General features: G+C 49.0%; 4 protein-coding genes across 4 annotated transcripts; 1 reads left to right on the plus strand and 3 right to left on the minus strand.

The window, feature by feature from the left end:
- Positions 1-1,653: 1,653 nt before the first annotated feature.
- Positions 1,654-3,800, plus strand: FSST1_003297 (FAD binding domain-containing protein; the record flags this gene model as incomplete). The annotated part of the gene is made up of 4 exons (XM_083229366.1): positions 1,654-1,916; positions 1,976-2,355; positions 2,405-3,445; positions 3,502-3,800. The coding sequence occupies 4 exons, from the start codon at positions 1,654-1,656 to the stop codon at positions 3,798-3,800; spliced, it is 1,983 nt and encodes a 660-aa protein (XP_083086727.1).
- Positions 3,801-5,653: 1,853 nt separating this feature from the next.
- On the minus strand, positions 5,654-7,409 carry FSST1_003298 (Aldehyde/histidinol dehydrogenase; the record flags this gene model as incomplete). Its single annotated transcript, XM_083229367.1, has 2 exons — positions 5,654-6,708; positions 6,761-7,409. The coding sequence occupies 2 exons, from the start codon at positions 7,407-7,409 to the stop codon at positions 5,654-5,656; spliced, it is 1,704 nt and encodes a 567-aa protein (XP_083086728.1).
- A 1,065-nt stretch (positions 7,410-8,474) lies between these two features.
- Positions 8,475-10,316, minus strand: FSST1_003299 (calnexin; the record flags this gene model as incomplete). The annotated part of the gene is made up of 3 exons (XM_083229369.1): positions 8,475-9,763; positions 9,820-10,102; positions 10,200-10,316. 3 exons carry the CDS (start codon positions 10,314-10,316, stop codon positions 8,475-8,477), a joined length of 1,689 nt encoding a protein of 562 aa, XP_083086729.1.
- Positions 10,317-12,018: 1,702 nt separating this feature from the next.
- Positions 12,019-12,673, minus strand: FSST1_003300 (uncharacterized protein; the record flags this gene model as incomplete). Its single annotated transcript, XM_083229370.1, has 2 exons — positions 12,019-12,462; positions 12,518-12,673. The coding sequence occupies 2 exons, from the start codon at positions 12,671-12,673 to the stop codon at positions 12,019-12,021; spliced, it is 600 nt and encodes a 199-aa protein (XP_083086730.1).
- Positions 12,674-15,934: the final 3,261 nt, after the last annotated feature.

Here is a 15,934-nt window from a genome sequence, read left to right on the forward strand (position 1 = left end):
TCCTGACTGCAGCTGACAGGACGGAAAGTATACATAATGAGTACTGATCCTTGACAGGATTGGCTATCAGAGCTGTAGACACAAGCGGAGAGACAAGCGAGGACATAATATGCCCGCACCACGTTTTCCGTCAGAGACTAGCAGCCGCAGGAAGTGGATTCTTTGCGCGAGCGTGTGGCACGGGTTCAACGTCTTTTTCTGGCCTGGCTCAGGAATCATTGTATAATGTGGTGTTGAAGATTGGTCTAACATAGGTACCTAGTCTAGGCCTGGTCAGTTCTAAACTAGACCATCCCAAGAGGCAGATCTTTCAGTGCCGTTCTTTTGGCTCGACCCTCATATTCTAGAATTAAGTTTAAGATTGACAAATGATCAAATCCCATGTTGTTTCATCTATTTTTTTAATATAACCTCCGTGTTTTATTAGGGGTCCTGGGGTCGTTGAAAACAGGATCATGATAATGATAATGACAATTCTTCAATTATCATCCAATCATGTATTAGATAATTGAGCGGAGACTCATCGGAGACAAGGTGTGGACCCCTCCAAGCTCCGGCAGGAAGGACCCTAGTAGAAAAAGAGTGAAAGAGCTTGACCAGCTAGCGAGGAAGGAAAGGTTCAAGAAAGGAAAGGCCTGTAGTTTGGGAAGGGGCCCCTGCTATCCTGAGAAAGCTAGACCCAGTTGGAGGTGTCAATCGTGTCGACTGAGTGGAGCCATTTGCCAGCCCGACAGCAAAATCTCCCGCGACATCAGCCCATTTCTTGTCGCCTCGTCAGGTCTGGCGTCGCTGGACTCCGATCTTCTGGCGATAATCATGTCATGCCATTTTTTTTTCTGGTCCAGCCAAGGGCGATTGCACCAGCCCTCTTTGACACTTGCATGTCCATTTCCGTCCATTCTTTCTTATTTGCTCTTCTTTCTACTTACAAACTACTACCTTACCTGTTCGTAGCACCCCTGGTCGCCAATTCCCATCAGCCCCCGTTCCGGTAACTGCCCGTTACATTGGTGTTGTGTTTCCCATCTTATATCTTTCTGACCTCTTAAGGTTCGGAATAGCTTCATACTTTACTTAGCCTCCCCCTTCTTCCCCCTTGTCTTCTCTTCACTCTGGTGTCCTCTTTTACGTGCTCTGTCGCCTCTCGTCCATATCCTCGTCTTCGCCATCATCGTCGCCGTCTCGTTATTCCTGATTGCCATTCTCCGTAGTCTGCTGTAGCTGCACACCCTTGTCAGCCCGTTTCAAGCTCAGTCGGCCGATCTGCCCCGCGAATTCGCCATACAATCAATTCCAATCATACATATATCCATTAATATTACGCGAGCCCTCCTCGAAATCTGCGAATATCTGCGACTTGTTCGATTGCGAATATCTTATTTCGACAAGCCTACATCCCCGAATCTGATACGCACAATACCTAGTAACGGAGTGGACCATTCCAGACGATTACACCTTACCAGGCACTGTTTCGCTTCGCTCAACCTTCCCTGTTGCCGCCAACCTATCCGTTTGCGACAACATATGCTTCTAGCCCAAACTCTTCCGCCGCTTTTCCTATCACAACTGCTTCAGGACGACATTCTGTCTCTTGTTTGATCCGGCAGAGGTCGTCCGTGATCTCGCGATCTTGACATCAATTTCAATTGTACCATGGTTCCCAGTGTTGTACAGTCTGACGATATGGATAATATGGAAATACCGTTTCCAGCGCTCCGTGAGCGCCAGGAAGGTTCTCCTCCTCCTTTTCAAGACCCTCTTGCTCTCCTCCGAAGTCTTCCAGAGCCTCCGTTGGAATGTCAGGTTTGCGTGGTTGGTGCAGGACCTGCTGGTCTGATGCTGGCCACAAACCTGACCAGATATGGAATCAATGTCGAGGTGATTGACGACCGGGCCGACCAGACGCCTGTAGGAAGGTAAGGCCATATAGCCTTGAAACTTTCTAGCAGGACAGTTTAATTGACCTCGAATACAGAGCCGACGGCCTACAACCAAAAACGATTGAGACCTTTAGACAAATGCGACTTTCAGATACTCTATTAAAGCAAGGTGTCCGCGTTTTTGATATTGCTTTCTGGCGCAGCGATGCCGGCCAGCCTCTGCGCCGACTTGGTCGCGAAGTCCATTACCCACCCATCATTGATGTGTTGGATCCATACATTCTTCTCGTTCATCAGGGTATGGTGGAAGGTCTCTTCCTTGAGGATATGAAGAAGCGAGGCAAGGAGGTCCGTAGAAACATGGCTTTCGAGTCGTACAGCGTCCCAGACAACAAGACCGGCCCCCTTCAAATCAATTGCCGTGCCAATGTCAACCAGGATAAGCGCTCTGTTCTGACGCAATACTTGATCGGATGTAAGTGGTTATTTTTGCGAAATTTCCTACAGGGACTGATGATTGTTAGGTGACGGTGCTCACTCCAAGGTTCGCAAGAGCATCCCTGATGTCAAGGCCGTTGGCATGTCCCAGGCCGCTATCTGGGGCGTTCTTGATGGTGAACTGATTACCAATTTCCCCGATATCTGGTCCAAGACATTGGTATACTCACAAGAGCATGGCTCAATTCTAATCATCCCTAGAGAAAGGAATATGACTCGATTCTATATTGAGCTCAAGGCTGGTGCCAAGTTTGACCGTCGAGATCTTGGGCAGGAATTCATGATGAAACGCGCAAAGAAGATCATGGCGCCATTCCACTTGGACTGGAAGTACGTTGAGTGGTTTGGTCGTTATCAAGTTGGCCAGAGAGTTGCTAGCCGCTTCACTGACGGCCATCTGAGAGCGTTCCTGGCCGGTGATGCCAGTCACACACACTCTCCTAAATCAGCACAGGGTATGAACACCTCGATGCACGACTCGTGGAACTTGTCGTGGAAGTTGAACCTGGCAGTCAGAGGCCTGGCTAAGCCTAATCTGCTTGAGAGTTATGAAGAGGAGCGTCGCAAAATTGCCCTCGACTTGGTTAACTTTGATTATGAGCATGCGAACCAAATTGCGGGCGGAGATGCCATTGCTTTGGCCGAAAACTTCAGGACCAACGTGCGCTTCATTTCCGGTATTGGTGCTGAATATGGCGAGAACGCTATCAACCGACCAGGAGTTGGTGATAACCAATTCGTGATGGGAGACGCCAAACCAGGTTGCCTATTGCCCCCTGCCAAGGTCACTCGATACATTGACTCCAACCCTGTGGATATCCAGCTTGATATTCCTATGCTTGGCCAGTTCCGCATCTACCTTCTCATGTGGGATGTTCAACAATCGGCACCTTTCCTTCAGACTTTCTGTCATGCCATCGCTGGCAAAGATTCATTCATTAGCAGACTATCCGCTGCGGCCAGCGCTTCATATGCCGCGCAACCTCGAGCATCAGCTCCTGAGGATGTCTACTCCCGACCAGAGCGATACACTGTTGTCAGCCATCTCTTCACCTTCGGTCTCATTAGTAAGTTTTAATTGCGGTCTCTTTTCACCTAGATCCCTGTGCTAACGACGATCCAGCAACCATGCCCAAGACAGAAATTGAAATCTCAGATCTTCCTCCTCTCCTACAAGACAGCCGATGGACTTTCTACCTGGATGACATTCCCGACCAAGATACTCGTGGCTCGCTCTGCACCAACAAGTGGCTTGGAAGCCTTGGACCTGGCGAGGTCGCCATTGTCAATGTCCGACCTGACGGTTACGTTGGCTCGGTAGGCCGATGGGATTCAAGTGTTGATGAATCTGGTGTCCAAGCGGCCCGTTGGCTCGATGAATATTACGACGGATTTATGCAGATCCCAACGCAGCAGGCTTAGGGGTGATAATGAGTTTTAGACATGACCATTCTCAGCTATGCGATCCCTGATAGGGAACATCATAGCCACCTGTGGACAAAAGATCTCATCGATGCTTGTATTTCCAAACTTGTACATCTGGAAGTATGGGATCTTGTTGATTGTCGCCCGGTTTATGCCATTGCTTTGCTATACCTGGCATTGAACAGATTCATCAGAGAACCAAAATAGCGTTTTGGTAGACGGAGTGAATTAACGAATCAGCGCTCCAAGAAAGAGAAGGGAAAGGGGGGATTTTGCGGACAAAGAGACGAACAGTTATGAGGATGATAGAACAGAGACAGACACCAAAATCTACTGCCAGATAAATGGCATTTTCCCTATTGTTGGTATGGGAGGGGAGATAGCCAGTAGCTACTGCTATCGTACAATCTATTATATTTCATGTCATTTGTGTTTCATGCTCTACCATTCACTGCTAATATCATAATTCTCTTGAATTCACTGGTCCTGCCAACCTACTACTTAGATTTCAACTGAGTGTATGGTTAATATGGTGCTGAAATTGACATGGTGTCTTTCCACTGACATGCGCTCTATGCTAACATGACAGCAGCTGCCAACATGGCAATAAGCCAACAGCCTTACGCCGTACTAGGGTAGTTTATCTCACATTCTTCTACTTGTTTAATATGGTCCCATCTTCCATAGATAGTATTGCTTTACTAGAGTGGTCGTATAACTAGACTTAAAAGAGATAGGGATGTCGACAGCCTTAAGTTCACACATCTCATTGACAAGCTAACATGGTACGAGACGCCCTGTCAAAAAAAACTCCCAATGCCAGAGTTACCTCATACTTGACCCCCATCCTCATCCCACTGCTTCCTTTTACATGTTCCTTCTGTAACAATAATCATCCAGATCCATCTCGCTTTCCATTATGTAAATGCTGTAAGTGACAGCTTGGGGCAAGTTGGGTTTGGTCACTTCCTTTGGCTTGAGATCAATGAGATCCATAGCTGTCGCAGTTATATTGACCATGACTGTTTCTTGGCAGTTTCCTTTACTCTAAGATGAACCATGTTGTCGTCGAGAGCAGCGATGATGTTCAGGTGATCGTAAGGGCGGATTCCCAATTCTCAAACTTCGAGGTTCGAGGTGCCAGAGTCGGGGGTGAGGTATCTGCGAGACCCCAACGATACGTGCTCGGCCACTGTGTTGATTCTCGGTGGAAATGTGCTGTTCAGCATTTGTTTTTGGTTTCCGTTTTGAGAAGTTGGGAAAAGGACAAGAAGTGTTGTGTCCCATTTTGTCAAGTTATGCTGTATGTTTCGGGGTGTCTGATGAATTTGCAGAACCAGAACCAACATGAACATCTTTATATAAAGGCCTAAGAAAATGTGAATGGCATGATGACTTCGATTCACATCAATTTCATCAACTTGGTAACATTATTCGTCCTTGTAATATTCACCCGAGTTTGCTGCTTCGGTGACAAATCATACACCAACAAATTCATCCCAGTTTTTTGAATAGTTGACCGTACATACCTACCAAGTGACACCTGAATTACCATAGGGATGCGTAATCTAGACCACAGTGACCATGATATGGAGAGGGCACAGGCTTGAATACCTAATGAAAGAAAAAGACAAGACTTAGTTAAGAAACACCAGAAGATGAGATCACACAAGAAGATGGGGCATTTTCTGAAGTTTTGAATGTTTTTGAAATTTCATCCAACGGGTGTTTATGCCCCTGTTGTTTCCTAGTTATTATGATATTCATTCGACATCAACCGTCCATTTTCCGCCTCCTCCTTTTGTTTGCTTCCAAAAATAAGAAATTCGCTTATCCAAGTCGTGTTTTGATCATTGATGGGTGGGCATAGAGACATCCGCCTTCTTAGCGACGGCATCAGAGCTCTGCCACAGAGCTGTGACAGTCTTGAGCTGAGTGTAGAAATTGATGCCGGGCTTTCCGTAGAAGGTGTTGGCACCACCGCCAGCAATGGACTTCTTGTTGCCAGTGAAAGAGAACATGGGCAAGGGGACAGGGATAGGAACATTGATACCGACCTGGCCGGCCTCAATGTTCTTGCGGAAGATCTCAGCAGTAGCGCCAGATCTGGTGAAGATGGCAGTACCGTTACCATACTCGTTCTTGTTGACAAGGTCGATAGCATCCTCAATGGACTCGGCGTTGAGGCAAACAAGGACGGGACCAAAGACTTCCTCCTTGTAGCAGGTCATGTCAGGGGTAACATTGGTGATAATGGTAGGTCCAACCCAGTTGCCGTTGGGGTACTTGCTGGGCTTGTAGCCACGGCCGTCGAGAAGAATAGTAGCGCCCTCCTTCTCAGCGGAATCAATAAGCTTCTCAATGCGCTCCTTGCTCTGAGGGGTGATGACAGGGCCGAGATCGGCTCCCTCCTCGAAACCGCCGTTGACTTTGAGGTTCTTGGCTTGCTCAGCAACGTCGTGGAGCCACTCCTTGGTCTCGCCGACCATGACGAGGGTGCTCAGGGCCATGCAGCGCTGACCGGCAGCACCGAAAGCGGCACCAACGATGGAGTTGATGAACTGGTTCTTGTTGGCGTCAGGTGAGACGACAGCGTGGTTCTTGGCACCCAGGTTGGCCTGAACACGCTTGCCGTTGGCGGATCCACGGCTGAAGATGTACTCGCCGGCCTTGTTACCACCAACGAAGCTAATGGCCTTGATAGCGGGCTCGTCAAGGATGAAATCGACAGTGCGGTGAGCACCATGGATGATGTTGACAACACCGGCAGGGAAACCAGCCTTCTCGACAAGCTCGGCAATAATCATGGCAGCGCCAGGGTCACGCTCGGAGGGCTTGAGGATAAGTGTGTTACCAGTAATAGTGGCGATGGGAATGCACCAGAGGGGAATCATGGCAGGGAAGTCTAGATTACTAGTTAGCTCGAACAACGGCGTGGTAAAAGACCAGGTACTCACTAAAGGGGCAGATAGCAGCAGTAACACCCAGGGGCTCGCGGTAGGTCCGGGTCTCCATATCCTTAGCGACCTCGAGAACTTCGCCCTTGAGGAGCTCAGGGGCGGCAACGGCAGCTTCGGCGACCTGAAGACCTCGGAGGACGTCACCCTTGGCATCAGCAAAAGTCTTACCCTGCTCGAGAGTAATGCTGGCAGCGAGACGGTCCCAGTTCTCACGGATAAGCTGAACGAATCGGAACATGATCTGCTGTCGAGAAATGACACTGGTGTTCTTCCATGACTTGAAAGCCTTCTCGGCGCTCTCGACGGCAGCCTTCATCTCAGCATCGGTCATCTGAGGGACACGAGTGACGAGCTCGTTGGTAGCAGGGTCGTGCAAGTCAATGTATTTATCGGCCTTGGAGGCAACGAACTTGTTGTCGATGAAGTAGGGGGTATCGACAACCTCGACCTTTGCGTGTGTGGTAGGGTAGCTGCTGGTAGTGGAAGCCAGAGCAGCCGTCACAGGCTGAAGCTGCTTGCTTGTGGCATGAATGCGCCTGGCAGCGACATGGGACGGACCGCTGGAGGATGTAAGAATGGAGGATCGAGAGAGAGCCGGAGTAGAGCGGCTTGAGGCTCCCAAGCCGCGAGAGATTGCGCGACGCATGATGGCGGCGGTAAAGAAAGATGTGGTTGGTATGTATAAGTTGCTAACGAGGAGGAGAAGGGAAGCGCAATTGTCCTCTACAACTTCCAATGAAGCAAGCAACAATCAAGTCAAGATGTAAAAAGGTCATGGGACTCGTAGACTTTTATACTGAGAGATTGACCGTCCTACACCGGCTATGGTACCGGTGCGGAGGCAATTGGAAGGGGCTCATGTCCGTTCATGGTTGGAAGTCACCACCAAAGACGTCTCTGGCTCGTCACTGTGCGGGGCGAAATGAGCTACTCATGATAAGCCAGCAACTGCCCTCCAGAATCGGTTGACATTTCTGGAAAGTGTGGGGTAATTGCCGAACCAGCTCCGTCTTTCCCGCTGGTTACCGGCTGTGCCGATGGATCCCATGGTTCTCATCTTTCGGGGTTCTTCTCCAAATCCGATTCTCTCAGTGGTCAAAATGGGACAGTAACTATTCATGAGACTAAGTAGACGTCTTGCTATTCTCCGTCTCCATTCGCCTGCCTAATCCGGAAAAATATGTATCTTCCTAGATAGCCGTCTTATATCAGACACCGGGAAGACCTTCCGGATATTACAAATAAGCATACATGTTGACAGAACACATTCTTTCTTATCTTGATATCATACCAAGAATAGCAGATGGTTCAGATACTATCTAGACACTGTCCATAATTGAGTGCACGCCGGTTTCGGACATCGTATTGTTGCTAGCGGATAAGAATCGACTCTACCTACTAACTGACCGTGTAATCAATCACATGAAACGAAAAAGCACTACGCTTGCACTTGACTACTTGCTCAATCGTAACAAATCATAAGGGAAAGAATTGAGACGTGGCCTGGACAAAAAAGCTATCAATTGGTTGATATCCCTGTATCGCTGATCTGATGCGCCAAAAGAACAAAATTTCATTTCATAACAATTGTGAATATTTCCTCCGCAACTTGCTTCTTACTTCTCATACTCCTTGATTTCCTCTGACCGATTTGAGGTGTGTGATTCCTTTAATACAATCCCAGTCCGATTAGATCTTTTCTGTCTTCCACTTACGACTGGCTACGGGTGGTACGCTTGTTGACCTCACCCTTAACCTTCTCAGCACCAGTGGCGCTAGCCTCAGCAGCCTTGTCCTTGACTTGCTTGGCCTTGGTGGAAGCCTTCTCAGCAGTCTGCTGAACAGCGGGAGACGACTTGCCGAGGTTGAAGAGGACAGCAATCAGACCAGCAGCAGCGAGGAGGATGGCGGCAAAGCCACCGGCGACCTCGGGAACGAACTTGATAGCCTGGATGGGGTCCTGGGCAGCAATGGCCTTGAAGAGGTCAATCTTCTCGGTGATGTAATGAACAGGGTCCTCCATAAAGTTCAGATCGCTAGGAGATCGGGGCTTGTCCTCCTGCTTGGGCCTATCGGCCTCAGCGGAGGCCTTCTCGACAGGGTGCTTGACACCAAAGGTCTCCTCGGCGAGCTTGTTGGCATCCTCAATGGAGTGACCGATGTAGATGTTGTCGAAGAGGATGTCGTTCTGCATGGTCCAGATCTCGAAGCCAATAGCTCCCATGGGCTCAAAGTTGGCAGGGGTCTTGTCCTCAAAGTAGTTGGGGTTCTTGATCTTGCGGGGAGCCCAGGTGCCCTTGTAGGCAGGGTTCTCGACGTAAGGCGCGGTCCACTTGCCCTTGTAGTCAGGGTTGCGCTTCATGGGCTTAGTCCAGGGGCCACAGCCAGAGGCATCGGCACACTTGGGGTTGGGAACAGTGGGTGCAATCCAGTCACCATCCTCCTCGTCATCCCAGTCATCAGGCTTCTCAGCCTCGGGGTCGGGAATGGTAACGGCCTCGTCCTCGAGCCAGTCCTCAGGCTTGGTGGCCTCCTCGTCAACGATCTCGAAGGGGGCTTCCTCATCCCAGTCCTCGGGCTTCTTGGCCTCAGGGTCAGGGATACGGGCCTGGTCAACCCAGTCCTCAGGCTTCTTGTCGTCGGCATCGTCAACCTCGGCGGGGGGGTTGACGGCAGGGGAGAAATCCTCCAGGAGGCTGCCAGTCTTGACCTCCTCGTTGTTCTGCTTGATCGCGTAGGTGTTGTTGGGGTGGACGATCAGAGTGTAAAGCTCTGTGGTCTTGGTGATTTTGGCAGTAGGAGGAGAGTTCAGGTGCTTCTCCTCGTACTCGCCTGTCTTGGGGTTCTTGTGGTTGAAGATGAAGTGAACCTTGTTGGTGTGGCCACACTTGTCGGGACCGAACATGATCACGTAAGGGGTTGTGTTGGCGAACTCTTCCTGGTGAAGAGCCTTGTTGTCGCGAAGGAGCTTCATGTAAGCACCACCGCACTCGAGGCCATCTATGAACAGAATGTCAGCATGTGCAATCACTCAGCAGGCTGGAGGTTAAGCTTACTCTGGAGCTTGACCTCGTACTGAACAACAAGAGTCTTGCCCTTGTTGTCAATCTTCTTGGGGAACTTGGCGGAGATGGCGTGGTGAGCGGCGGGGTTCTTGACAACAAGACCCTTGTCGCCATCAATTCCCTTGTACTTGACGGGCTCCTCAACTGCCCACTCGCCGACGTATGCCCACTCCTCCTCAGAGCCGGTCGTGTCCTTCTTTGCGTGAGAGGGTTGCCATCGCTGGTCCCAGTCGTCGGTGAATTGTTCAAGGAAGTCAGCCTTGATGTTTGTAGGCTGTGCAGGAATGTGTTAGCTAACAATCGACCACCGGCCGAGCTCATGAGCTCGATGAAGATAACGAAGCTCCAATTCGCCGTAAAAATGGACTTACAGTAAAGGTGGGAAGCTTGTCGGGGACGGCGGGAGAAGCCTCCTTAACGTCCTCGGCATGGACATTGCCCGTCAGGACAGCAGCCGACACGGCGGCTGCGACAGCGTTGAACTTCATGGTAGTTGAAGTGACGAGATAGCTCAGGCAAATGAGTTCCAGACGTCACTGACGAAGCTGCGGGGATGGAGGGGAAGAAAAAACAAAAACACGATCCTAAGACGTGCAACTACTGATAACAGGTTTAGTTTATGAGTGAATTCCCGGCGCTCGAGGAGATTAAAGAATTCCAAGAGTGAAGTGGAATGGATGAAATAAAGAAGCGAGAGGTGGCGTCTTAACAAATAGTGGAGAGCTTCTGCTTAGTGTTGAGGACACGTAGAAGCTCAGAGCCGCTACCGACACAAGTTTCAGGGATCATGAACCGACAGGCGCAGCGCAAGGCGGGGGGGAAAGGTGGGAAGGTGGCCCGGAGCCACTAAGGCAGGAAGGTGCGGCTGCCACTGTCAGGTACTGGAGGCGGGGAATTTGGTGGAAGGCCTCGGTTTGGCATTCCCAACTGCCAGTCCCATAGAAGGCTCGAGAACAGGAAGGCGTGTAGGACTATTGGCGGATGAATTGCTGAGATTATTGTGAGCTGGGATCATGGTGGTTTGTTAAAATTATCTATCATATAAAGAGTAGCAATTGTAACGCTGCACAGAACAGTAAGCGTACCGGTCTCTTAGCAATAAACTTATTGTTTGCTCTACTAACGGTAATTGGGAAGCGGCTAACTTTTCTGATACCTTCACCATAGGCGGAGATGATAAGAGCAATGTCTGGGATGAAGGTTAACAGAACACTAAGCTACAAGGTGTAGTAATAAGCGTTTTTACCTTGAGATTGCATAAGCTAATTCAATAGTTTTGTCTCTCGTACTCTGTACTTCCAGTACCCTGCTTTCTGGCTGTCTGTGAGTTGTCTTCATGAAACTGCAGATAATCTCACTCTGGTTTCTGATTCGGCAATACATATTCACATAACCTGGTAAAATCGGTTCTGCCAGTTTATTTGTCTCTGAATCAATTGTGCTCTTCTATACATGATTCATCAATAACATCAATTATACAAGTTTGTTTGTTGTATGACAGCTACCCTAAGCCTGATCCACGAGTTGCTGGGTCACCAACGTTTAAGTTCAGGAGCCAGTTCATGTGACAGGCGCGATAATCACCAAGGAACATTGTGGCGTCAAGGAATTAATTAGACTCTGTTTCAACAAACATGCTTAGAATATTGGACATTGAGTGTGAATGATAATTCAATTCATTTGTTCTGAGGGAGGTACTGATAGTTGAAAGCACAAATTCACCTCAGTAACTCGCTTTTGTCGATGATTTTTCAACATTTGAATTCAATTGGTTTTTGCGCTTTGAACATGCATCATAAGACCCTCATTTCGCTTGTTTACAAGCTAACGTTTGAAGCACCCGATTGGGAATCATGAGCCAATCACAAAAGACCCACACCAGACACGACCTTAGTGGTCGCGCAGCAACTTGTAAGTTGAATCACTGTAATCACGAGAAATTGAAATGAATTGAGGCGCAAAAAAGAGGTATTGTATTCATGCTCATATGCCGAGCCATATGTGAACGCGAAATGATTACCCAAAAAAACAAAATTTGTCCATGAAAATCGATCAGACCCGTAGGCCTTATCATGCTGTCCAACGTGTCACATCTTGAAATTCAAACTCCAATCATTACCGCTGTAATAAAACCCATTAAATCCTTCTCCGTCGTGCCAAATCAGATTATCCTAAAGCAGGAAACCCAATTTACAGAGCGAAGATAGCGGCAACGAGACCGAGGAAGGAGACACCACCAACGAGGGAAGAGGCGGCGTTACCAGTCTCGGAGACCTCAGCAGCGGTACCAGTGGCAGTGCCAGAGGCAGAGCCGGTCTCCTCGGAGCTGGAGTCGGAGCCGGACTCGGACTCAGTGGCGGAGGCACCAGTGGCGGTAGCATCAGACTCAGCAGCGGTACCGGTGGCGGTGGCCTTCTCAGCGGCGGAGGAGGCAGCCTCGGAGGCCTTGCTCTTGACATCGGGGACGTCGGTGCCACGGGGGGTACCATCAACGGACTTCCAGTAGTTGTCGGCGATACACTCGTTCATGCAAACGGTGTACTTCTCAGTGTCGGCCTCGGAGCCCTTGCCCTTGGGGCAGGCGGCAACACACTTGGTGGTTTCCTCGATGTTCTTCTCGTCAGGAGAGGGAACCTATTGGGATTGTTAGTTTTCTGCATGTGACAGTGGACTCGTTGTTGTAACATACAGTGATACAGTAAGACTGGCACTTGACATCGCCAGGCTCACAGTCGGAGAGGCAGTCGGCCTGAGACTGCTGAGCAGGGTCGAGGGAGACGGTCTTGCTCTGGGCAGCGGCCATGGTGGCGAAAGCGCCGGCAGCGAGGATGGATGTGAAACGCATGTTGATGGTTTTTGGAGTTGGTATTAGAATTAGTTGAGTAAAGTAGTTTTAAAGCGAAAGTGGGAATGGTAGTCTGGTCTAACGAGTGACAGATTTGATATGACAACGAGGGTGAAGAGGGAAAGGAAGGAAGTCTGTAAGAGACGGGGCTGGACAGTCCTTTTATGAATTCTCGAGTAGGTAGCTAATAGCAACAGATGCAGAACAGAGCAAAGGGGCACCCCCCTCAGGTCAGGCAACCAACAGATTCGAGCTAGACAAGACCAGGCAAGAAGCAAAGTCTCAGACCCCATCACCCCAGGCCCAACTAAAGGGACTCTCTGCTGAGTGAAATCAACTGTAGGTCACACTAACAAGACGAGAGCGCCAAAGCTGCACCCCCAGCTCATCGGGGGATAGGGATCCATCAGGCCCATTGAATGAGGTGGGACAGGGAACATGGGGTGAGCGAAAAGAGGAAAGGACCCATGATGGCGCTAGAATTGTGGCCGCTTGGATCCATAAATTTGATCAGGAAGAGAAGATTGTGGACTGAGAGAGACCCATGGTCTTTCACGGGTTGATCAATCCGCTTTGCCGTTCGGTTTGAACAGTAGCTTTCTGTACGCATGATGCATACAACATATTCGGGGTCCCGTATCATGGCAACGCAACACCATCGAATCGACATAGGGGGACTTTTGGCCTCTTTGGTAATGCCACGCAACCCCCCGCCTCACACAACAACACATCTTCACGTTGTGCCACCACTTATTAGAGTTGAACAAGTTGGAGAGCGAGAGTTACAATCGGACAGTAGCGAGCCCAGGAGACAGACGAAAGAGGAGACTCGGCAAGGGCGTGAGATTTCCTTGTCGATCCATCGGGTGAGTTAGGTATTTAGTTAGGTGTGATCACATCACTGTAATTTGGTATAATATCTGGGGAAAAAAGCCCAATCCTCAATTTTAAATTTGCAAGCCATGATGCAGAAAACCACCACTCATTTGCCAGCCCGCACATGGGTTGACTGGGGGAGGAAACGCCCAATTGCTTGGATCAAGTCGCCTGTAATTCCGGCTCGGTGCAGATCCTGCAGTATTCTTACCCTTGTTGCCCTTTTGTCTGTCAATGATTCTTTCTCTCTCTCTCTCTCTTGCTCAGATGATCGGGACGTCGCTTAGACCTGGGCTCGGCAGAGAGACTTATGATGTTTTCTCAAAGACGTTGAGAGGCAGAAAATAACATTGACCCACATAGGCTAATCCTATTCCTCCACTTTGACCATCAATTCATCCATCCATCATGACCAGCTTCGCCTCCATAACCTCGTGTTGCTGAGAAGTATGGCCACCATCTGAGCCTTTGAGCCTCTTGAATAGGTAGTAGCCTGGGCATTGTGTTGTTTCTGTCAGAAATTAGACTCTTGTCACACTAATTCGTAGCCTTCAAATTGACTCTTCCTACTGCTTTCTCATCTTTTTGTTGTCCTCCCAGCGTCTAACTTTAGTTACCTGCACTAGGGAAGGATCTGGAAATCGATTGGACTCGAGTTTGTCTCAGGGGGTGACCATGCCATCCGTAGACTAGGCCAGACAATAATAGACCTTGCCTCCATTTGGAAGCAAGCTACAAGGGGTGAGAGAGCGAGCGGAAGGGTGTCCGAGACTCTAAACCACCAGGGCAGTGTTTGCAATCCAGCCAATCCGGTACAACTAGACAAACAACACAATAACAACAACACATGGAATGGTTTGTCTTTACAGTATCTACAGTGCAGTAAAATATTATATATATTATCATAGTCACATATTGAGCATGTCTATCACTGTGCTAAATAAAAGCCACTTTGCTCATCTTGAGGCCTTTTCTTCCTGAGTAACAACGCGGGCCGAGGAATTCAAGACCATTTCTGGAGAATCGAATTGAGAGACTTTGTTTTAGAGTGAATTTGTTTGGCTAACACCAGCGTCATGTCAATGCACTGTCACTAGAGGTGCTCAACAAACTCTCTTCTATTCGCCTCTTCCCCCATAGAGACAAGAGAGCCACGTACACGGCGCATCTTCTGGCGCATGTAGCGAAAGCTGAGTCTGAAAAAAGTGTGGGTGAGTTGACGGCAAACCTAGACACAGACATCTGTTGTCTGTCGCTTGTCGCCTGTCACCTGCAAAAGCCGTCGGCTCATGCTCTCCCATGAATACGAGCCCTGTAGTAACCATCCCTGTCCTCCCCATATTGGGATGGATGCTAATGCCGTTGGACTTATTCCTTTCGTTATTAGGGGCATTTGCGAATTATGTGCCCTGTACGAATATTCATCCGTACATATATGTACTGCTACGGTCATTGTACTAGGACCAGGGCTTAGCTTCCCGGCATCGGCGTGAGAGCTGAAAATGGTCATTAAAGCCAGGTCCAGGGCCAAGAGCAAGGCCAAGACCAAGAAAAAAGATGGTCTTCTCACACTCATCAAACAAGTGAGATTTAACTAATTAATATTATCCACCAGTTCTTTAAACTCCCAGGCATCAGATCAGGTTTCTTCCAAGGCATTCGTCCACCGTTTAGGTAGGTGTCGTTGCTACCGTACATCTCAAACTCCGAGTCATCTACTAGATACCTAGGATGTGAACCCTTGAGTCAATGCATTCAACGGGCGGAGTATCGTCGAAGCTTCACAACAGGCAGAGCCTTGGTTCGGCTCTGGATCGTTCTCGGCCTTTCCGTCCCCGTTCCTATTCATAGCACGCTTGAGTTGCCACCAGATGCAATACAACATCAGATTCAAGCATGAATGCGTATAGCATCGAGATGTTGGAATCTGGATTACATATTAAGAACAAAAAAAAAAACGTCGCACAAGAGGTCTTTCCGGTCATGAATCAAGGGAAATAAATCCAACGCATGTACATTCAAGCGCCAAACGCTCTCAAGCTACTGTTTCTAATTGTTCAATTAGACTGGATTTAACCTAACAGCCATTGCTTCAAATGGTAAATTTGTGGCTGTCAATTGGACGGATCTCTCTCATCTCTCAGAAACGGTGACGCTTGTGATTGCACATGTCACCTACAGACTCTCCAGCCACTAAGATGCTCTGAAATCCTAGGCTAAGCACCTATGGCTTTTGGGTGTTAAGATTGGTACCAAAATCTGCAATCCATATCCATTGATTGTGCTTTGACCGTGATATCATCTCATTTCCCTGTGCATCACGAGCTGTTACACCGAGACCGCCACAGCCGCCAACCACTTCCGACATCCGTCTCGGCTGCTCCG

This window comes from Fusarium sambucinum, chromosome I (genome assembly GCF_050947815.1).
Source record: "Fusarium sambucinum isolate potato_lamoka chromosome I, whole genome shotgun sequence".
Taxonomy (NCBI): domain Eukaryota; kingdom Fungi; phylum Ascomycota; class Sordariomycetes; order Hypocreales; family Nectriaceae; genus Fusarium; species Fusarium sambucinum.